Consider the following 23,436-nt stretch of genomic DNA (forward strand, 5'->3'; position numbering starts at 1 on the left):
TGGACTGCAGTCCATGGGGTAGCAAAGTCTGACAGGACTGAAGAACTGAGGACGCAGACACGCAAACAGTGGTTTATACTCTGGGACCGTTTCAGCAGCTACTAAACACTAACAAGCCCTATGGCCCAAATCGGGGAGCATCCTGTGCTTGTGGTTTCGGCCACTAGGACTTGAGACATGTAGGAGCAGAACAAGTCACCTGAGGTATTATTGAGTAGCAATTTCGGTATACTAAACTCTGTGAAGAAGGCTGAGCGCTGAAGAATTGATGCTTTTGAACTGTGGAGAAGACTTGGAGAAGACTCTTGAGAGTCCCTTGGACTGCAAGGAGATCCAACCAGTCCATTCTGAAGGAGATCAGCCCTAGGACTTTTTTGAAAGGAACGATGCTAAAGCTGAAACTCCAGTACTTTGGCCACCTCATGCGAAGAGTTGACTCACTGGAAAAGACTGATGCTGGGAGGGATTGTGGGCAGGAGAAGGGGACGACAGAGGACGAGATGGCTGGATGGCATCACTGATTCGATGGAGGTGAGTCTGAGTGAACTCCGGGAGATGGTGATGGACAGGGAGGCCTGGCGTGCTGCAATTCATGGGGTCGCAAAGAGTCAGACACGACTGAGCGACTGAACTGAACTGACTGAACCTTCTTGTGTGGGCTTCCCTTGTAGCTCACTCAGTAAAGAGTCTGACTGCAACGCGGGAGGCTTGGGTTCCATCCCTGCGTTGGGAAGATCCCCTAGAGAAGGAAATGGCAACCCACTCCGGTATTCTTGCCTGAAGAATCCCATGGACAGAAGAACCTGGCACGCTGAAGTCTATGGGGTCGCAAGAGTCGGACATGACTGAGCGACTAAGTGCAGTGCAGACTCTTGCGCAATAAACTTAAAGTGAAAACAGAGTACCGAAGTCTCACACCGTATACATATTGTTAAAAAACATGAAAGAAAAACGATGTTAAACAAGTATTTACCGCAAAAATATAAACAAGTGAAAATTTCTCCGGAAATCACAACTCAGTCCCTTTATTTTACCGACAGGGCTCGGGTGTTTGAATCTACAGTCCAGGTCAAGTGGAAAGTTTCTCTTCCACTCCCAAACATCGCTAAGGGGGTACAGAAAACTGTCATAAGGTATGTATACATTCAAATCAAGCCGATAGAAACTCCTCAAGCCAGCGAGCGTCTTAACAGAGAATATCCCTTCGCGGCCTCCTCCAGCAATTCAAGCCTGCAAAGGGACTGACTGCGCTCGCTGTGCCTAGGCAACCGTCCGAGCCCGCCCCCCCAGTCTTGGCCCCGCCTCTCAAGACGCTTCCACCACGCCGCGCCTCGAACCTCCTTCTCTCATTGGCCAGCTACAGGCTAGGGGTGGGCGGGGGAAATGCGTCAGAAAGTGGGCTCACTTCCGGCCTGGGAGCGCGCGCGGTTGATTCGTCCTCCCTCAGCCGCGGGTGCTCGCAGCTCGGAAATGGCGGGTAAGTTCCCGGGAAAAGTTTACCAAGGGGAGAGGGTGGGCAGGTTTGGGAATGAACACCGAGACGGAGGTGACAGTACCCGCCTGGAACTTTCGAGCTCTTGCCTGGGGTTTAGAAGGCCTGTTTCAACCTCGGAGCGCGGAACTGTCAGCCCAGCTCTTTTTCCGCCGAGATTCGTGCCCCCGCCCCCAACTGCTCGGGGTTCTGCACCTTCAGCGGGCAACTCGGCCCCTGAGAGGGACCAAGACACCAGGAAAAAGCGTGGTGGTTTGGTCTTGTAAGGTGCCAGGTGCCTGGACGCTTGTTTCTCTTCTCGTTCCTTTTGCCCACTGCTGCCCCAGCCTCTAGTCTGAGCCTGTTCCCGCCAGCTGATTTTAATGCTCAGACCCTCCTCTTCCAGGTCTTCCTCCACCCTATACTTCAACTTCTGAGCCAGCGCAGTGCTGCCTTACCCTGCGCCAAGGCTCTCATTTGAGTCTTGTTTGACTTCATAGTAGTCTCCTTAATCTCTCACACTTAAGTAGTCCTAGGATTTATATAGATTTCCTTTGAGAAAGAGGATTAAGCATTCTTCCTTCATCTAAACTTCTCTTTTAGGGGATGTCTATATAATTCTGTATTTATTCCATTCTGCTTTCTTTATTGAATCTCTTAAATTTAGCGTTTAATAACTAATTATTGCCATTATTTTGTACGTGTATTACGATTGTTTTGGTGTGGTATATGCTTTTTTTCTTTGTTTTTCCCTGTTACATATCTTTTGAAGTGACGGACAGTTTCTTTTTATCTTTTCCCAGTGCCTTCCTAGTAGTCTCAGTAGACGTTTATGGATGTGCTGGATAGACAGGGTATAGCATGAGCTCTACAGATGTTTAACGAAGACCTCTTCTACCAGATAGAGACTGTAGGATTTTAGGGTCCATTGGTACTGTCTTAAGAGGGGGCACCCGTGTATTGCACAGGGTGAACTGTTTTAAGAATTACATCTAAATTCGAATCTCAGTCCCACCATTTAGTAATCAAGTGACCTTTAAGCAACCAAACGTCTTGCTAAGCCTGAGCTTTTGAATATGAAAGGGGGCTGATAAAGTATCTACTTGTCTTGCAGAATTGTGAGGATTAAACTAATGTATGATTTGTTGCTTAGATTATACATAAATGCCTTGAGGTGGGTTCTGTTCCCTCATTTTCATAGATGAAGTCTGAGGTAGGTTCTATTATACTCTTATCGATTTGTTCAGAGAAGCCAAGTAATGTGCTCTAGGTCATAGATGCGGTAAGCAAATGATGAAGCCTGGATTTGAATCCAACAGTTCTGACTCCAAACCTTTAATCTGTACTGCCTCAAGTGTTGCCCATTTTCTGTGTACTTGTGTCGTAACCACTTACTGAAGTTTATGGCATGTCATTGTACCCTGTTTTTCATTTCTACTCATGACTTTTTTACCTGAGTTTTCCCTAATTTTTATGATTAGTCAGGAGATTTATTGCCATCTTTGCTTGAAAGTTTCTCTTGATAATGGTTTCTTCCATTGTTAATTATCATATACATTGATGGATAGCCACCTTGTAGTAAAACCACTTGATTATTCCAATAGCCTATGTCTCTGCACATGGTTAAAAAATTTCTTTCCTAATCATGTCCTTGTTCCTTCTCTTTTATACTAAAAATAGCAATGTTTACTGGTTTCTTGTGTATCCTTCCTGAGATAATCTTTCTATGCATTATTAGTTGTTGGTTTTGAAATAGTTGATCTGAAAGTACTTTGGGTAGAATTTTTCCAGTATTATGAATAAAATGCTATCTTGTAATTATTGAAGGACATTCTTAGCTTGATTCTTAATCCTTTTTATATTTCTTTTTAAAAGGCTGCTGCTGCTGCTACTTAGGTATAAATCCTAGCAGATAATTTATATTAATATTAAATATTTAGAAATGTCAGTAGTCTGTTATGTTAATTATCAAGTTTACTCATTTCTGTAAAGCCAGTCTGGTTCACAAGCCTCTATCTCAAAAGTGATATTTATTCTGTTTAATAATGAGACAGTCATATACTCAGTACATTTATGTAGGAGTATTTGGAACTCTGGTCTGTTAGCATAGTTAAAGACTTACCTTTAGCATAGTTAAAGACTTACCTTTATTCCACTTCTAGTAAGAACCCCTCTTTTTTTTTAAGGTTTGATTAATCACTTCCAACTAGTCTTTTTAAAATGCTGTTTCTTAGGATTTGGTGCTATGGAGAAGTTTTTGGTTGAATACAAGAGTGCAGTTGAGAAGAAACTGGCCGAGTACAAATGTAACACCAACACAGCAATTGAACTGAAATTAGGTATGTATGCCTTTTCTAAGTAGTGTTAGGTATATGAAGGGGAATTTTGTGTAAGAGCAGTTGTTCATGGCGCTTGTATGGCTTATTTTATTGTTTATTGCAGTTTATGTTTAGTTTTCTATACTAATTGAGCACGTCCAGATTTTATGAAGTCTTGATTTGTATCATGGAGTGGGTAGATGTTTGAGAGATGGCAGAGTTTACAGGTCAAAAGTTCAGTGTGGCAAAATAATGACGAGTAGAAATGGTCTTAACCTCCTAAAAACATTTACCTTTACCTTTTTGCTTATAAAAATAATAGAAAATAAGTGTTGGTGAGAATGTGGAAAGAGACTCATATTCCTGGTGGGTGCATAAAATGATGCAATTACTTTGGGAAACAGTTTTGCAGTTACTTTGGAAAACAGTTTGGCAGGATCTTAAAGAGTAAACATATATTTGCTATATGACTGAACAGTTCAACTCCTAGATGTCTGCCCAAGAGAATTTAAAATGTTTGTCCATCCAAAAACTTGTATGTGAATGTTCACAGGAGTATTATTCGCAATAGCCAAAGGATATGATGTGGATACCAATCAGCTGGTAAATGGTTAAACCAAGTGTGGTATATCCATGTAATGGGATACTATTTGACAGTAAAAAGGAGTGAAGGGCCGATACATGCTACAGCATAGGGGAACCTCAAAAACATTCTAAAGTGACGGAAACCAGATATACTGCATGATTCCATTTGTGTGAGTGTTCAGAAAAAGCAGATGCACAGAAACAGAAAGGTTAGTGGTTACCTGGGTCTCAGGGTGGCAACAGAGAATGACTGCAGATTAGATTTCTTTTGTGTAATGGCAGGATTTTAAAATTAGATTGTGGTAGTGGTACACAAGTCTAAATTTACTAAAAATCTTAAAATTATACTCTTAAAACAGTTGAGTTTATGGAATGTAAATTTATAACTCAATAAGGCCGTTTAAAAAACATGTGCTAATGAGTTCTGGTTCCATCACTTTCCATTCCTTAGATTTTTCATCTTTAAAAGGGAATTAATATTATTTGTAGTGAATTAAATATGAGATTAAATACAAGTAAAGTGCTTGAAAAACTTGATGTAGACAGTCACAGTAAATGTTAGCTATAATTATTTAAAACAGTATAAATGTGACGAATACAGAGAAGGTGATAAAGAAGATACTTGTGTCCTGACACCTCACTAAAAAGATAATACTGATCAAAGTTTTTTTTCCTGTACATATATTTTTTTTTAAAACCAGGATCCTGTTGTAAGGCTGTTTTGTTATTTAGCTTAACCATAACTTGAATATCATTGTTGGTAACTATATATAGGTCTACCTCATTCTTTTAAATTATGTAATTCAGGATGACTGTATCATAATTTAGCTTATTTATGATATTTTTTTAAACTTACTCTATTGTGAGGTTTGTGTCTCCTTTTTTGCTATTAAAAGTGATTCTCCAGTAAATACTCTTGTGTATATATGTACCCACTTGTGTTGAGTGATCTGTAGAATGTGTGGCTAGAAGTTGAAATGCTGGATCAGAGTTTTTCAGTTTCAACACTGTTAACATTTTGGGTTAGGTAATTGTTAGGAAATGGCAGCCCATCCCAGGTGGCGCTAGTGGTAAAGAACCCAATTGCCAGTGCGGGAGACATTAGAGACACGGGTTCTATCCCTGGGTCTGGGAAGATCCCCTGGAGGAGGAAGTGGCAGCCCACTCCAGTATTCTTGCCTGGAGAATCCCATGGACAGAGGAGCCTTGTGGGCTGTAGTCCAAAGAGTTGGACATGACTGAAGCGACTTAACAGCAGCCAGTATTTTTGCCTGGGAAATCCCATGGATGAGGTTACAGTCCATGAGATCACAAAAGAGTCCGAACAACTTAGCAACTAAAGAACAAAAGGATTCTTTGTTATTTTGTACTTTGTAGTATGTTTAGCAGCGCTCTTGGTCTGATAACTAGATGCCAGTAACATTCTCCTCCAGTTGTGACAACCAAAAATGTCTTCTGACATTGCCATACCTCCTAAGGATGGTGTGTAAAATTGTCTCTGTTTAAGAACTGTGCTAGATCAAAGGGTTACGAACATATTCTACTTTAGTAGCTGTTTTTAAATTGCCTTCCAGAAAAACTATGTGTGGTTATACTGCTGCAGTCTCACATTTGAGATAGTCCTTTTACCTCTACCCTGATCAGTGTTGCATATTACCATTTTTTAAAAAAAGCAAAAACACCTTGCCTCTGTGATGTGTGAAAGGTAGCTTCTTATTTCTGTTTGCAATTGTTGTGAGAAACACATAACTTAAAATTTACTATTTTAAAAGTGTACAGTTCTGTAGTATTTAGTATACTCTTGTTGTGCAACTAGTCTCCAGAACTTTCTCATTTTGTAAAATTGAAACTATTTATTAAAGAAAGAACTCCTAATTTTCCCCCCCTCACTGGCCCCTTGCTAATACCTTTCTACTGTTTTAAAATTTGACCGCTTTAGATACCTCATATAAATGCAGGCATACAGTATTTGTTGTCTTGTGACTGGCTCATCTCTTTAGAATAATATCCTCAAGATTCATCCATGTTGTAGCACTTGGCAGAAATTCCTTCCTTTTAAGACAGGATACTATTACATTATATATATTTTAAACATTATAATATTGTTATATGTAATATTATATGTATTACATGTAATTATAAAATTATTATAGTATTTATAATGTTTACATTATATATATTACATTATCTATCTATCTATAAACATATATATACATACCATATTTTATTTATCCATTCGTCCATTGATAGATACTTAAGTTGCTTCCTTCTCTTGGCTATTTGAATAATGCTGTTATGAATAGGGATGTGCAACTATCTCTTTGAGATCAGTTTCAGGTTCTTTTGGATATGTATCCAGAAGTGGAATTGCTGGACCATATAGTAATTATGTTTTTAATTCTTTGGGGAACCTCCATAATTTCCATAGTGGTTATTACAACTCCATTTTACATACCCACCAACAGTGCCCAAAAGTTGCAGTTTCTTCACATCCTTGCCAACACTTACTGTTTAGTGAGGTTTTTCTTTTTCACTGTGTTTTTTACTATTTTTTTAATTTGAGAATTAAAATTGATTTTTAATTCTAAGGGAAGTATATCCTTTAAACGAACCAGCCCTCCTTTTGTTATATTTTGCGAATACTTTGACACCTGTTTTGACTTTTGTTATGTAGAAGTTAAAACTTTTTATCTAGGGAAATTTCTTTTTCTTTTGTGAGTTTTCATTGTGTCTTATAAAAAGGGCCTTCCTTCTCTAAGATGATGAAAATATTCATTGTTTATTTTAATAATTTTTAAATTTTTTCTTTTTTAATTGAACCTTAGAATCTTTGTCTTGATAAAGCATAGAGTAGGAATCCAGCTTTATACTTTGCCAGATGGTTTAGACAGTTATCTGCCTGCCAGTTTGTTGTCTCTTAAACAATTAAAATTTCTTTTTTTAATCACTCTAAAGTATCATCTGTATTCTTGGGTGTACTTTGAGGCCTTTTGTTCCCCTTGAGCCATTAGTGTACTATTACAATAAATATGATTAGTGTATGGTGTGACTAGATCCCACTCATTACTCTTCAAGTTTCTGTAATGTTTTTTCTTCTAATGAACATTTTACTAAGTTCCAAAGAGATGTTTTGTTAATTTTTAAAAATTGAAATCCTATTAAAATTTAAGTTTTATATGGGGAAAAGTAACATCCTTACATTATTGAGTCTTCCTTACTAATAGCAAGCATATCTTTCTATTTATTAAGGCCTTTTTTTGTCTAACTGTAGAGTTTTAAATTTTATATATAGATGATAAACATTTCTTATTGTTTATTCCTAGGGATTTCATCTATTTTACTGCTATTATGAAGTGGCATCTTCTCTTCCATTGTATTTTCTGTCTTTATTGTGTGTAGGAGAATGATGGAAAGTAATTTATATATATATATATATTATCACATCAAGATCCCGTTACATGTACTCTACACATATTTGACATAACTAAAGTTGACTGGGTTATTTGGGCAATCTAATTCCTACTATCAGTAGCAATAATTTGCTTCCCTCAAACCAGCCTTTCTTTCTATCTCCCTCTTTTCCCTTTCCCTTTCTTTGGAGAAACGTTTATCAGAACATTTATAGACATTGTTCTAGACACATGGGATAACTTTAACTCTTGACTGCATACCAATAATTCCACTAAGGTTTATCCCAAGATTCTTCTCCATTAATAAGCTATTTTCACTTCGTGTGTGAGAGATTGACAGGCCTACTTTCCCCACAGAGATCAGTGTTCTGGGGGTAGATTACTATAGAAAAAAGTCCATCTTTTTTTATTACACCAAACTCTATGCCTGTTAAGCGGAAATTCCACATTCGCCTTCCCCTCCAGCTCCTGGTAACCTCTAATCTACTTTCTGTCTGTATGAATTACCCATTTTAGATACTTTGCTAAAGTGGAATATTTATCTTTTTCTGTCTGGCTTATTTCACTTAGCATATTTTCAGCTTATTTACTCAGCAAATGTTTCATGTTGTACCATGTATCAGAACTCCACTCCTGTTAATGGCTGAATAATATTCCACTGTATGCCACACTTTGTTTTATTTAGTCATCTGTTGATGAACACTTAGGTTGTTTCCACCTTTTGGCAATTGTGAATAATGCTGCTGTGAGCATCAAGATAGAATTATGTGTTGTCCTTGTTTTCAGTTCTTTTGACTATATAGCTGCTGCTGCTGCTGCTGCTGCTGCTGCTAAGTCGCTTCAGTCGTGTCCGACTCTGTGCGACCCCAGAGACGGCAGCCCACCAGGCTCCCCCGTCCCTGGGATTCTCCAGGCAAGAACACTGGTGTGGGTTGCCGTTTCCTTCTCCAATGCATGAAAGTGAAAAGTGAAAGAGAAGTCGCTCAGTCCTGTCCGACTCTTGGCGACCCCATGAACTGCAGCCTACCAGGCTCTTCCATCCATGGGATTTTCCAGGCAGGAGTACTGGAGTGGGGTGCCATTGCCTTCTCCGACTATATAGCTAGGAACAGAATTGCTGGGTCACATAATAAATCTTTGTTTAGCTTTTTAAGTAACTGCCAAATTATTTTCCACAGTGGATATACCATTTTACATTCCCACCAGCAATGTATAAAAGTTCCACTTTTACTATATTCTTGTCAGCACTTAATTATTTCTATATACAGCCAATCCTAGTAGGTGTGAAATGATATTGTAGTTTTTATTTGCATTTCCCTAGTGACTGATATTGAGCATCTTTTCATGTGCTTATTGTCACTGTGTATCTTTTTTATAGAACTGTCTGTTCAAATCTTTTGCCTAATTTTTAATTGAAGTGTTTGTCTTTAATATATTTGTTGTTTTCTTTTTTTAATGAATTTTAAAACATAATCTTACTGGATTCTTCTACTGTTTTTGGAGAGTGGTTTCAGCTGATTTTCTTAGTTTTTCACTGGCATGCAGTCATATCTGAACATCTTAGTAAATTCACTTCCTTTTTTATAAATATGCCTCTTATTGTGTTCTCTTTCCAATTTGCATTTTCCAGCACTTTCAGAACACTGTTAAAAAATGATAGTGGTCATTCCTTTCACTTAAATTAATGAAGATGGTTATAGTAATTCTCCAATAAACCTGGCTTGTTACACTGAAAAGTGTTTTTCAATTTTCAAAATTTTTTTATTCAGATATACATATTAGAGTATATTGAGGGCCATTTCAGTTTACATGGAAATAATTTTGATAATGTTGTCTTACATACAATGTAATGCATAAGTATTAAATTATTTTTTGATTTTTAGATGTTGAATCATCCTTTTATTTCAGTACCGCAGTATATTTTGTTTCTGTGAAGACTATATTATCTTTAAATATTCTTGCATTATTGTTTGTAGGTGAGCTTGGTCTGTTTTTCTCCTCTTTGCTTTCTTTTTAGGGGAGGTGAAAGTCAATTTTTGTAGTCTTGTGTGCCTTCCCACTTTACCATTCCCACTCTGAATAGTTTTTAAAGCATTATATAGATACAGTTCGTTGAAAGAATTCACCTTAATGACTATGCAGAGATTGTTCTTTTATGCCATTTAATGCTTTCTGTGCCTGAATACAATTTAGATTGCATTTTCGGGTTTTGTGCTTTATGATACGTTTTAAAATTTTATTTATTTAGGTTGCTCTGGCTCTTCATTGCTGCATGTGGGCTTTCTCTAGTTGGCGCAGGTGAGGGCTACTCCCTAGCTGCAGTGCGGGGGCTTCTCTTTGAGGTGGCTTCTTTTGTTGCAGAGCACAGACAGACTCTAGGGCAGGTGTCAGTATTTGCAGCACGAGGGTTCAGTAGTTGTGGCACACCTGCTTAGTTGCCCCTTGGCATGTGGAATCTTCATGGACCAGGGATTGCACCCATGTCCCCTGCATTGGCAGGCAGATTCTTAACCACTGGGCCACCAGGGAAGTTCTGCAGTGTCACTTTTAGTAGTGAAAAGCAAAAGGGGAAAACTGGTGACAACATAAACATCATCATCATCTTGCAGTCATGAAGAGTGATGTGATGATATGAGGTCATCAAACTCAGATTATTCTTGTTCTCAGAATGTTTCCTATAGCACCTTGTTTCCTTTGTACTAGCTTTTCTCATCTCAGTGTGCCTCTTTTTGGTTTTGTTGTCTTTTACTCTTTGTGTTGTGTACGAACATAACAGAAAAATAAAAACTGAATTAGATGCCTCTGTCATACCTAGGTTTCTAATTAGACTCAGTAGGGTTTTGATGCTGAAGCACTTTAAGTAACATTCTGATTTTTATTGTTGCATGAGAATCCAGTGTAAATCATATAATGGAAAAGTGACATTTTTAAGTAAAAAAAAATATGTTGGCTATATCCTGGTTATAATGAGATTCTCAAAGTGGAAATATCTGTCACCTTTAATGTCTTTAATATCTATATTTTTTATTCTTTTAAACAGTTCGTTTTCCTGAAGATCTTGAGAATGACATTAGAACTTTCTTTCCTGAGTATACCCATCAACTCTTTGGGGATGAGTAAGTAACTTAGTAAGATATATGTCAAATTAGTAGGGAAAAGACATTTTTTTGAAAATTTAAAAATCAATTTATTTTCTTTCCTATTATTTTTCATGTTTCTTTTAAAATATATTAGAATGGCATGTTTTATATTGAGACACCAATCTACTGTATAATACCTATCATTTAGTGTTATACTGTCAGTACAGTATGATATTTAATTTGCATAATCTTAGCAATGGTATCATCATATGTAACATTAACTGGTGGGGTTGGATAGTTGCCTAGGGACATATGAATGACTGAAGTTCAGATTCAGTCAGTCAGACTGTAGAGCCCATATTCATAACTACTTATTTTGCATGATTTTGCTATACTGCTTCTACAAAACACTCCCCCAACACTGGAAAGGTCAAGTTTTTTTCTATGAGAAATAAATAAGCAGTTAGGAGAAATTTATTTTCAGAAGCAAGTTTGAAGATGTTCTGGATGTTCAGCACAGTTTCTTAAATTTCTAATGCCTTCATTACGTTACTAAAACAGTCCTTTTGATTTTGAAGAAAATAATCAACTTTGCATTAAGTTTCAAGAATAATATTCTGTATATCCTTTACATACATCAGTTATTAACATTTAGCTATATTAGCTTTAATCATTCTCATACACATATATTGATAGATTATTGTTGAACCATTTGAGAGTTGGTTGCAGATATATCTTCTCTTACTCCTAAACTCCTTAGTATGTATATTCTAAAAACAGGGACAGTATTGTGGTAAAATTATCCAAACTCAGGAAATCTAACAGTGATATATTTTCTAAAATATCCACATTTCAAACTTTGCCAATTGATTCCCAGTAATTCTTTTGTGTATATTCAATAAATTCAGTAATTCCTCATCCTTGATCCAGTCTAGAATCATGTATTGCTTTTAGTTGTTATCTTTCTTTAGTCCCTTTCAACTGGAACAGTTCTACAGACTTTTATTTTCCATGTCATTATTTTTGTAGAGAATAGGGCTGGTTTTGTAAACCTTCATTTTGGACTAGTTTGATCGTTTCTTTATGATTAAATTCAGATAATGCATATATTTGTAGTACCGCAGCAGAAGTTGTATCTGTCCTCAATGTGTCGTATCAGAACATCCTTGATGTCAGTTTGTCCCATTGTTGGTTAACTTGGGTCGTTAAGTTTGGAGGTATCTGCAAGGTTTCTCCACTGTAGGGTTTTTTCTTTGTTATTTATATGTAACCTGTGAGGAGATACTTTTGAGAGTGAAAATACCCTGTTTCCCATCAGACTTTCATTCAGTAGTTTTATTTATTTATTTATTTATTTTTAAATTTTTTTTTTTAAGTCTTTATTGAATTTGTTAGTTTTGCCTTTGTTTCACATTTTGGTTTCTTGGCTTCCAGGCATATGGGATCTTAGCTCCCTGACCAGGGATCGAACCCATACTCTCTGTATTCGAGGGCAGAGTCTTTAACCACTGGACCGTCAGGGAAGTCCCATTCAGTAGTTTTAAATCTGTTAATGATTGTTAGTATTTTACTATGATTCTAAAACGGGGGATTTTCTAACGCTGCCACATTTTCAACGGTTATTAGTTTGCATTCTGCTGTAAAAGAGAGTGTCTCTTCTTCCCCTTACATATTTTTGTTTATATCAGAATAGACTCAGGATTTAACTTAATGAGTTATTGTCTGTTACTGTTTTTAATGTAGATGCTCAGATAATCCCAGATTCAACAAGTGGCTCTTCTTTGAAACTGGCTTTTGAGTCCTTTTGATATATCATCATCGTTTTGAGGACACTTTACTTTGTGATACAGTCAAGTGTTGCACATTCACCCTGTACTTTACTAGTTCTGCAGAATGAATTGGCCATATCCTCTAGGAACCATGGATTTTTTTCTTAGTAGGAAATGGTTTTTAGATATAGTTGACATTTAAAATATTCTTCTATATTGCTGTTTTCCCTGTGCATTATTTCAGCACTTTTGACATATTTATTTAATGTATTTTTAAATTGAGAAATGTCTCTTCATGGAACAAGTTTTTAAGAATTTCTTGTGAATATATCAGATCAGGTATTTTATATGCTTTTAAGTATTAATAACTGAATTTTATAATTGATTCATGCCAAAATTTGAGCCTCTCATATTTTAAACAGGTTTTATTACAGCATAAAAATAGGAATGCTTTCTTTTGGATCTCTATCTCTAAGGAGTGCTTTGTCTTGCTCTCTTCCTCTTACTGCTACTTGAAGTCTCTTCCTAAGGTAATATCTTAGTGAGTAGGGTCTAATTTCACAAGTATGGCTTCTTTGTGGCATTTTGCACACTCATTTTGCACATCATTAAAAGTGGTGTGCTTGCACACCCCTCTAAGGTAGACAGAAGAGAGTCACATAATCATGATAACTCTATTTTGGGAACCATTACATTGATCTTAATCCTAGGATGATTGCCACTCTTTTCTAGTACACATAATTTTCAGAGTCCTGGAATGGACACTTCTTACATTTTGTTTCGGTAACCTAGACAGAAATCTGAAAATGACACTGCTTCTTTCTAGCATTCTTTCAGAATTCATCTTTAAAAACAACAAAACCCTTTATCATACAATAATCTTTTTAAAGTGTACAATTCTGTGGGTTTTAGCATATTGAAAGTTGCATAATCATCACCACAACCAATTTTGGAACCTTTTCATCATTTCCACCAAAATTCCCATTGTGACCAGTTAGCAGTGGCTCCCTCTTTCCCATACCTTCCCTAGCCCTGGATAGTCACTAATCTACTTTCTGTCTTCATAGATTTACCTATTCTGGACTCTTTTGGGGGGCTACACCATGTTCTTGGTGGAATATTTGTTTCCGACACAGGGATTGAACCTGGGGCAAGGCAGTAAAGGTACCGAGTCTTAACCACTGGACCACCAGGGAACTCGCTTGGCTACTTTAGAATTCTCTTTTTAGAAGATTTTTTTTTTTCTTTAAAGGAAATAGGCATAGATGGATATCAGGGAGCAAGGTTGGGAAAATAGCAGCAGCTCCCCATGTGCTTTCTGAGTTCGTAAGTGGGGTGTGGTCAGGTGCTACCACTTAGCACTTTCAGCAGCTCTGCATGTTTGTGTTGGGCATGCAAATGATAAGTTGGGAGAACTATAAGTTGGGCTCTATAGCTCCATCTTAACTGCTTGCCTAACCAGGAATCAGTTTAACATTACTTGTCTCTGATATGAAATACCTCATAATAGTAGCAAGAGTAAAAGCAGCAACAGTAGCTGTAGTACACTTGTATATTGTACCAGTGAATGTTATGAGCAATTTATATGTATTGACTTGTTTATATAACCCATATAACATCCCTAAGGTAGGTGTTATTATTCTGTTACTTTATAAACTAGGACAGACAGCTGAGGCACAGTTTCATTACAGTATGGTTTTTTTGTTGTTGTTTTTAGTAAGTATAGTTTAAAATGTTGAAACTGCCCAGTAAGTTAAACCTGTTTCTGTGTAGAGTTAATACTTTGTAATGACTTTTTTCATTTTTGGGTCTTAGATTACTGCTTTTTTTCCCCTTTCAGTGAAACTGCTTTTGGTTACAAGGGTCTGAAGATCTTGTTATATTATATTGCTGGGAGCCTGTCAACAATGTTCCGTGTTGAATATGCATCTAAAGTTGATGAGAACTTTGACTGTGTAGAGGTAAGAACAGAAATAAATTTATTTTAAACTGTTTCCTAATTGAGTATAAAACAGATTATAAAATGTTAAAGATTTGAGGGAGGAGAGAATCTGTTATATTACAGCTTTAAAACCACATATTTAACATTTAATTATGGGGATGATTATCTGCCTGTCATTCCAGTTAAACCTGTGATCGTGATCCTTAGCCTTTTCTGTAAAAATCTTCACTTTTTTGATCAGAGTTTTATTTCATTTACCGACTTTAGGTCTGTTTTAAGCATATATTCATGCGAAAAGGAAAACTTACTTGTAAGAAATGAACTTGATTATTGAGTTGAGTTTTATGAACAAAGTATTGAAGTTGTGGCCTGCTTTCTTGCCACTTAAAGTGTAAGAAGAAAGAGAGAAATTGAGAGAAGAGCTGTCAAGTAAAAAGGATTAGGACTTGATTGGGAAATTCTCAGCCTGTTCTGAAGACACTAAATTTAGAAAATTCATTGGTGGGGAAGTGTGCTCTGGGGAGAAAGCCAATAGTAATCTTGGCTAAATAATCTTGTTTTGCTGAATGGACAAGTGTGACTCATTGATCTCCTCAGTAATCTCAACAAAGCCAGAAATAGGGATTGAATTCTATGATATAAATTCAGGGAGCACCTGTGGAGGACCATCTTGTCTATTGGCATGAACTTTCATGGCATACATACGTGACCCAGAAAGTGTTCCAGAGTGTCATATCAGCAGAAATACAGCCAGTTTGGACTGGCAGAATACGGGAAGGCTAATGGACTTCTAAAATCCAACAGGCAAGAAACAGGTTGATAACTCTATTCATCTGCAAACATGTGCTGCCTTTCAAGAAAAAGGATGAATGATTTTGAAGGAGGAGCTTCAGGCTCAGAGGGTAGTGTCATAGACCACAGTATTCCTAAGTCTGATGAAATTTGAGCCTTCCCGGGTGGCTAAGCAGTAAAGAGTCTGCCTGCGAATGCAGGAGATGTGGGTTTGATCCCTGGGTTGGGAAGATACCCTGGAGAAGGGAATGGCAACCCACTCCAGTATTCTTGCCTGGAGATTTCCATGGATAGAAGAGCCTGGCAGGCTACAGTCCGTAGGGTCGCAAAGAATCGGACATGACTTAGAGACTGTACAACAACAATGGAATTTGACCTATTGGATTCTGAAATCATTTGGTGACTTATTTCTTCCTACCATTTTCTCCCTTTTGGAATGACAAAGTCCATAACTTTTATCCTATGCTTGTCTTGCCTTTGTTCTTTGGAAGTGATAACTTGTTTTCTAGTTTCACAGGTGGAAAGGAATTTTGCCCCATGATACGTCATACCCATAGTCTCACCTGTACCTTATTTGAATAACATAGATGATGAGATTTTAGACTTGAGTTGATCTTGGTGGATGTTGGGGAGTGGGTGTCTTTGGCATGTTTGGATGGACATGAATCTTTAAGGGACCTTCAAAAAATTGTATATTTTAGAGTTTTTCTGTTCCTAGACATTCCTATTTAAACGTTTTCAAAATTTTAACTAAGTTTAAATTCCTGACGTAAGTCTTTTCCCAGCCTCATGCTCCACTCTTATTGTTAAAACCTTCTCTCATTACAGAGATTGGTTGATTTGCCCCCTTTTTATTATGTTTGTTTGCTTTTTTCATTTCATTGTAAGGGACTTGTCCAAAGTCACACAACTAGTAAACAATTTGTATTGCACACAGGAGAGAATCACTTATCGTAGCATGCATAATATATGGTAATATCCTCCTCAAAGATGTTAGAACTATTTATGACCTGTTCTAAATGGTCCTGGGCTTTTGTGCTTTTTAGGTTTTATTTCTGTTTTTCACAGTGTATATTTTATTTATTTGCCTGCTCCCATACTTTTATGCTATTAGCTCTCAGTTTATTGCTAATATGAGAGACTTCCCTCTTGCAAACAGTCCCCTTATGGGTAAAAATTCCGTATTAGTAAGCTTAAAGGAATGGAAACGTGAATGATATATAGCATAAAAGAAATCTGAAATAGTCTCCTATGTCCATTAGTCAACTTCAGTGTCAGAAATATTTTGAGCACTAACTTTTTTTAGTTCTCATTTGCCACCCCTATTTGAGATGACTCAGTTTGTTAGATAAATATATATAACTTTCACTTAATATTTGTTTTTTTCAGTGGTTTGTGTCCCTTAGATATTTTTGAAAATTTGCAGCTATAAAAATGCCTTATTGACTAATACTGTAGTTGTGGTGATTTGATATTTGAAAAGATTTAATCTTAGATAAACTAGCATTTAACACAGAATTTACTAAAATGGAGCTTTTTATAATCAAATATTTGTTAGATTTTCAAGCCCAGCTACTCTTAAAAATTGTATTTTTCCTTTGTGTTGTACAAAATTCAGTGTTGTTTGAGGGGTTTGCTGGTTTTTTGTGTTTCTTTTCTTTTTAAGTTCTGGCTGGTAGTGCTGAATTGATTTCTTCTGAAGGAACTATTAGTTATTGATAAATCTTTCAAATACTATGTGCAGTGAAAATAGCTGTATATTTGCATTGACTTCTAATTGTTCCATTCTTGAAAACGAGGTTTCTCCTCGTTTTAGAAGTAGTGTGTTAGGAGTAAGGAATCAGTCTTTTATAATGTCTTTTTGTAGGATTATTTATTTGCTTCATTGTCAGAGATCATTTATTTAAATTGCATGTTCAAGCAGAGACCTCTTTTTCCCCTTGTAAAAAAAAGAATGGGTAGCAGATGTGGGGGGAACAGGCTTGGCTCTTTCCCATTCACAGTGAGAATGTTCATTTCACAGGGGTATAATGGCAAACAAGGCAAAGTCACTGTTCTTAAGACACTTATGTTCTTGCCAAGAGGAGCAGTCAACAAATAGATATTAAATAAACAAATTAATATGTATGAAGAAACGTTTTGCTGGTTTCTGAATGAAGAGTAGCCAGTCATGTGGTTATCTGAAGGGATCAACCTATACAGAGGCCCTGAAATGAGAAAATTCTTGGCATTTTTGTTGTCCAGAAAGATCACTGTTGTTAAATTGTGGTGATGAGAGAAGAAGGGTAGGAGATAGTTGAAGAGGGTTGGCAAAACTCGGTCGATGGAATAAGAGTAGCTGGAATAAGAGTAGCTGAAGCCCTTGGAAATTTTAAGTAGGTGGGGGTTATGTGATAGTGTTTATGTTGTTGAAAGATGATTCTGCCTGCTATGCAGAGAACCCACTGTAGAGGGCAAGAGTGAGAGGAGAGAGACCAGAACATTGCAGCGTTGTGGGCAACACTGCATATACCTGCTTGAGGGTATTTCTTTGGTTGTTGTTCAGTCGCTATGTCTGACTCTTTGTGACCCCCATGGAATGCAGCACACCAGGCTCCTCTGTCCTTCACTGTCTCCAGGAGTTTGCTCAGACTCATGTCCATTGAGTCGGTGATGCTATCTAACCATCTCATCCTCTGCTGCCCTCTTCCTCTTTTGCCTTCAGTCTTTCCCAGCATCAGCGTTCTTTCCAGTGAGTCTCATCCTCAGAGAGTCAGCAGCATCTGTTGCTGAGTTAAATATGATTGTTGAGGGAAAGAGGAAGGAGGAGGATGCCATTGCTTCAGTGGTGGTGGCACTATTCCCTGAGATAGGGATGACTGGAGAAGTAGATTTAAGTGGAAAAAACCCAAGATTTTTGTTTTAGATGTATAAGGTTTGAGACTATAATATGTCATAATTGAGTTTATGCACACGGTGCTTTGTAGTATTATTTTTGCATGTGAAAAATATACCCTTTTAGATGGTCAGAAACCAGAGCACATCTGCTTAGAAGTTATTTGTGTATTAAAATTTTGCCATTATATTAATCTTTCATCATCCATTCTTTCTGTTTTGCAAACTCTCTAGTGGCACCTAAATTTTTTTTAGTCACAAGGTGTCTGTAGAACATCTCCGTAGCTATCATCTTTAAAGATAATGTAATTATTTTGAATTTTGCAATCTAATAAACTTGATTATTCAGACACTGATGGTTTGTTCATCTTATGGTTTTGCTTTTATCAGTACCTCCAGCCCTCTCTTAAGGTAATTTCATTGCTTTTTAGTAGAAGAATGTGTAACAAAGATTGTTCAGTCTTGCTGATTGCTGACATTTTAGGGAAGGGTTTTGTTGAAGAAAGTTGAAATACATGGATAAAGTTTGTATTATCTGTGAGTTTCAGTCATCTATTTTATCCTTGTCTCTCATTAATTTGGATACAATTTGAGAGTAAATGAGAGCAAATTTCTTTAATTTGTCTGGATTCCTGAGGGCTTTTTTAATAGAAAAGTCCTGTGTATGTATAAAAATTTAATCTTGAGAAAGTGAAAAAAATACTTTGGTAGACTAATAATATTTCCTAGTGAATTCCACTGCATTCCTTTTTTGATAATGGTGACAGTATTCTTAATGAGAAGTTCTTTTTGTGAAATATCATAAAAACCTTTAAAATTATGTGTTTAGATCTTTATCTTAGAACATCGTTGTGAGTTTGGTGGTGGTGGTTTAGTTGCTAAGTCATGTCTGACTCTTGCAACTCCATGGACTTTAGCCTGCCAGGCTCCTCTGTCCATGGGATTCTCCAGGCAAGAATGCTGGAGTGGGTTGCCATTTCCTTATCCAGAGGATCTTCCCTACCTAGGAATCGAACCCAGGTGTCCTGCATTGCAGGCAGATTGTTTACCAACTGAGCTATTGTAAGTTTAGTTAGGTTGCAAAGCACTAATGCAGTAAAATTAACATAATGTGACCTTTGTTTTTCAAAAAGTGGAAATGCTCACAGTTTTTCTCTACTTAATTTCTCCAACAATACTGAAATTTCTGCAGCTTGCATATTGTCAGCGAATGTAAGATTGAGCAAGTTTATGTAGATGTGGAGTTTTTTGGCTTGTTTTTGCAGCATATCTTGGGTATTCTTAGAATTACAGTTAATGTTAACTCTCTGTGACTTTAGCCAAGCCTTAACATGCCTTCAAAATTGGTATTTCAAAAATTATGCACCACAGACAAATTTAGACAAATGCTGCTATTTAGGTTAAAAGGCTAAAGAGGTAATTTGTTTTTTAAATCTGTATTAAGTACATGTGTACGAATTCTGTCCGACTACCATTTAAGTCTCAGGCACATTGCTTTATGCAGTGATGAGGAAATGTAAAAATCGCTTCATGGAAACATCAGATATGTAACAGTGTATAGAACACTGGAAGTTGAAATGACCATAGTCAGAGAGTATACTCCAAAACATTTCGTCTTAAGTCACCTAAGAGAAGACCTAAATAGAAGGGTTACCTTTATGCTTTCCTTATTAAAAAGACATTGGCAGTTGTTAGGAAAACATTTGTAAGGCATGTCCTTATTAATTAAACATATCATGCTGTACTCTAGATTCTTGATCAGCTTAATTTCTTATCCTTTCTATAACTGTGGGCTTCCCGGGTGGCGCTAGTGATGGAAAACCTGCAGGCCAGTGCAGGAGATATGAGAGATGTGGGTTCAATCCCTTGGTCAGGAAGACCCCCTGGAGGAGGGCATGGCAACTCATTCCAGTGCTCTTGCCTGGAGAGGCCCATGACAGAGAAGCCTGGTGGGCTACAGTCCATGGGGTCGCACAGAGTCGTACACAATTGAGTGACTTAGCACACGTAACTGTATTTCTATATAGTTTTGATTAAAGGTTAGGATAGTCTTGCTGCTGCTGCTGCTAAGTCGCTTCAGTCATGTCCGACTCTGTGTGACCCCATAGATGGCAGCCCGCCAGGCTCCGCCGTCCCTGGGATTCTCCAGGCAAGAACACTGGAGTGGGTTGCCATTTCCTTCTCCAATGCATGAAAGTGAAAAGTGAAAGTGAAGTTGCTCAGTCATGTCCAACTCCTGGCGACCGCGTTGACTCCAGCCTACCAAGCTCCTCCGACAATAGGATTTTCCAGGCAAGAGTTCTGGAGTGGGTTGCCATTGCCTTCTCCAGAATACTTTTGAATATAGGGAATTTTTCAGTGATCTTCAGAAATAGAATCTAAACCTTTAACCACAAGCGTTGGAACTTGTGTAAGTTTCAGTTAATGTTTAATTCTACATTCAATTTAAAAAGATTATATGGGGATTTTCTCCAGTGACAACTATTACCTGGCCAGTAATCCAGTATGATAGATGAATATTTAACTGAACTAAAATAAATTTATTCTTTTAGAAAAGAGTGTAGATGATATGATAGTTACAGGATTTTTTTTCCTCCCTTAAAGTAGAATCCATTTAATAGAGAAATGCAGACATTTCTCCTTTAATGATACAAAGTTCTGAATTCCAAGTTTGAAGAGCTGTTGGTTTTATGTTTCGTATTTTATATAATAGATATACATTTTCTCTAGTGTAATACATGTAAACAGATTACTTATTTTTAAACATGGCCCTTTTTTCCTCTGTAAAAGTTCTTAAAATAATGTATAAACTTGCCCAGAGCAAAATATTTATTTGAAGATACTACAATAAATAGGTATCCTTCGAAGGCTGAAAGTTAAACATTAACTATCTTTCAACTTTGTTGAGCTCAAATCTTTGGGCTGCTCTATAGTCCACCAGAACTGCTACTTGAAACTTAGAGTTTCAAAGAAATCTTTGAAGTACATTTAGTGCCAGATATGTGAAGTTATTTGATCATGCTTTGCAGTGCCTTATTGAGAAGACATGACACTGGGGGAAATTTTTAAAAGTTAAAGTTATATATACTATATGTGTCTTGAAGTGTTTTCTTTTAAACTGATAGATTATAAACCTCTTTATTTAAAACTAGTGTTTCTTGACTTTTTAAAATTTGAATTAATACTACCTTTACCCATTGCTACTTTGGATTTTAATAGCCACACAACAGACATATTAGACCTATCCCTTATTATTACACTTTCTTGTTACAATTATTGAAATTGTACAAATTCTATAAAATATGCTTAAGATCATCTCTTCATATTAGTTAGCAGTTTCAAGAGAAAATATTTATCAAATAGTACTTTAGAAATAAGCAAAAGTAGTTCTGTCCAATGTAGTGCATTTAACCTTGAGCATGAATGGATTGTACACACTGGTGTACATGTTAGAAATAAGCTGTTGGGTAAAATGTTGAAGAGCTATATTTTTAAATAATAGCTCTTTTTTATAGCTATAAACAAGTTATATATAAATGTTGGTGTACCAGAGCATTGAAAATGAAACTTGTTTGTAATAAACTCCATCCCTGGTTCTCTATCCTGAAATGTAACTGAATGATAATAAAGTGCTATTCATCTGCAGGTGCATTGCTTCTACTTAGTTAAAAGATGGTTGAAAGGACAGGAATTAGTAGCATGTTGTATTAGCCTTTTGTAGTGTATTTTGTCCTAAGCATCTTAATTTCCCTGTTTTGAATGCTAAGTAGCAAGGGTCTTGGTTTAGAACTAATACCCATCATGCATGTAAACGGTATGAAAGAGCTGCTTAGTAAGTTAACACAAAGTGTTCTTGTGTCAGTCCTTGTGGAAATAGATACAATACAAACATTACAGCTGAACTCACGGCAAACTCCATTAAGTAAAAACCTGGCCTCATTGTTCAGGAAAAAGTTTGAATAGAATGCAAGCTCATTTTGTTGAATGTAATGTCAGGCTTTTAGGGACTGTATTGAGGGATAAGGTTTTGTTAAGTTGAGACCAATTCATTAAGTTTTATTGCCTGGTGAGAAGCAGTAATACTTTATTGTAAGACTTCATCAAATATTCATGGTTAAAGAGAAGTAGTAAATGTATTCAATCAAGTGGTCTTTTGGGGTTTTGAAAAGGATTATGAAGTCTGCTCAGCTGATAGTTTAACATTCATCGAGGTTGTTTAACAAGGGTAATTTTAATCTCTGAGTTTAATTTTGTTGTCCAGGCTTGTCTCTTTTTACTGTCACAAATCCAACTCTGTAAAAATTGTGTCACCTTATAGGATGAGTGGATAATATATCCAGTCATATAATTTATGTATTTCCTAAGCGGGCATATTTTAAATATTATCTTAATTTTGAGTTTTGGTGTCAGGGAGTTAATGACCTGCTTGCTCATGGTGAGGTTGCCGTTTGTTTGGTCTGACTCTAGCCTCACCTCACTACTGCTGGTGATCCTTTCATGTCTTGAATAATATACTCTTCTTGACACATGTAACTTAATAAGCAGCCATGTAAAATAATAAGCAGTTTTTTGTTTTGGCCAGTTCAAATTGTCTTGAAGGGGTGTAGTCAGCCTTCTCTACATGATGTTAGAGATTTCTATAGGGTTGCATTCATTCTTGCAGTTGATTTCAGACTCCCCACCTCCTCTTTTTTATTTCTGTGTTATACTTGTGTTCATCTCACATTTCTGTGGCAGTATCTTGTACACATGAAACTCATCCTTTCCCAATTTGCTATGTGTTCACTTCTTTAGTTTAACAGTGAATTAAAGTTTTTTGAATTTTGTCCCTTTCAAAAAAACTAAGCATATTCAACTAGGTCAGAGTTATTAATTTCTGTGTGTGTCCTTTAATCTCCATTCCTTAGGCAGATGATGTTGAGGGCAAAATTAGACAAATCATTCCACCTGGATTTTGCACAAACACGAATGATTTTCTTTCGTTGCTGGAAAAAGAAGCTGATTTCAAGCCGTTTGGAACCTTACTTCACACATACTCTGTTCTCAGTCCAACAGGAGGAGAAAACTTTACCTTTCAGATTTATAAGGTAAAGATAGATCTAAATGTTCCCTTACTTAATTTGCCTGAAACCCGTGTTCTGTTTTGATGTGTTCTTTTCAGTGATTTATTCTAACTTCAGGAAACAAGTCTTTGT

At 36.7% G+C, this 23,436-nt stretch overlaps 1 protein-coding gene across 1 annotated transcript in view; it reads left to right on the forward strand.

Annotated features, from left to right (window-relative positions):
* Nucleotides 1,402-23,436, forward strand: part of HAT1 (histone acetyltransferase 1) — a 39,619-nt gene continuing 17,584 nt past the window's right edge. The window contains exons 1-5 of the mRNA XM_005675964.2: nucleotides 1,402-1,477; nucleotides 3,706-3,810; nucleotides 10,825-10,900; nucleotides 14,474-14,594; nucleotides 23,149-23,328. Of these exons, the coding sequence (XP_005676021.1) occupies nucleotides 1,471-1,477; nucleotides 3,706-3,810; nucleotides 10,825-10,900; nucleotides 14,474-14,594; nucleotides 23,149-23,328 (489 nt within the window). The 5' untranslated portion in view covers nucleotides 1,402-1,470. The remainder of the gene's footprint in view (nucleotides 1,478-3,705; nucleotides 3,811-10,824; nucleotides 10,901-14,473; nucleotides 14,595-23,148; nucleotides 23,329-23,436) is intronic.

Source organism: Capra hircus, chromosome 2, assembly GCF_001704415.2.
Source record: "Capra hircus breed San Clemente chromosome 2, ASM170441v1, whole genome shotgun sequence".
Taxonomy (NCBI): domain Eukaryota; kingdom Metazoa; phylum Chordata; class Mammalia; order Artiodactyla; family Bovidae; genus Capra; species Capra hircus.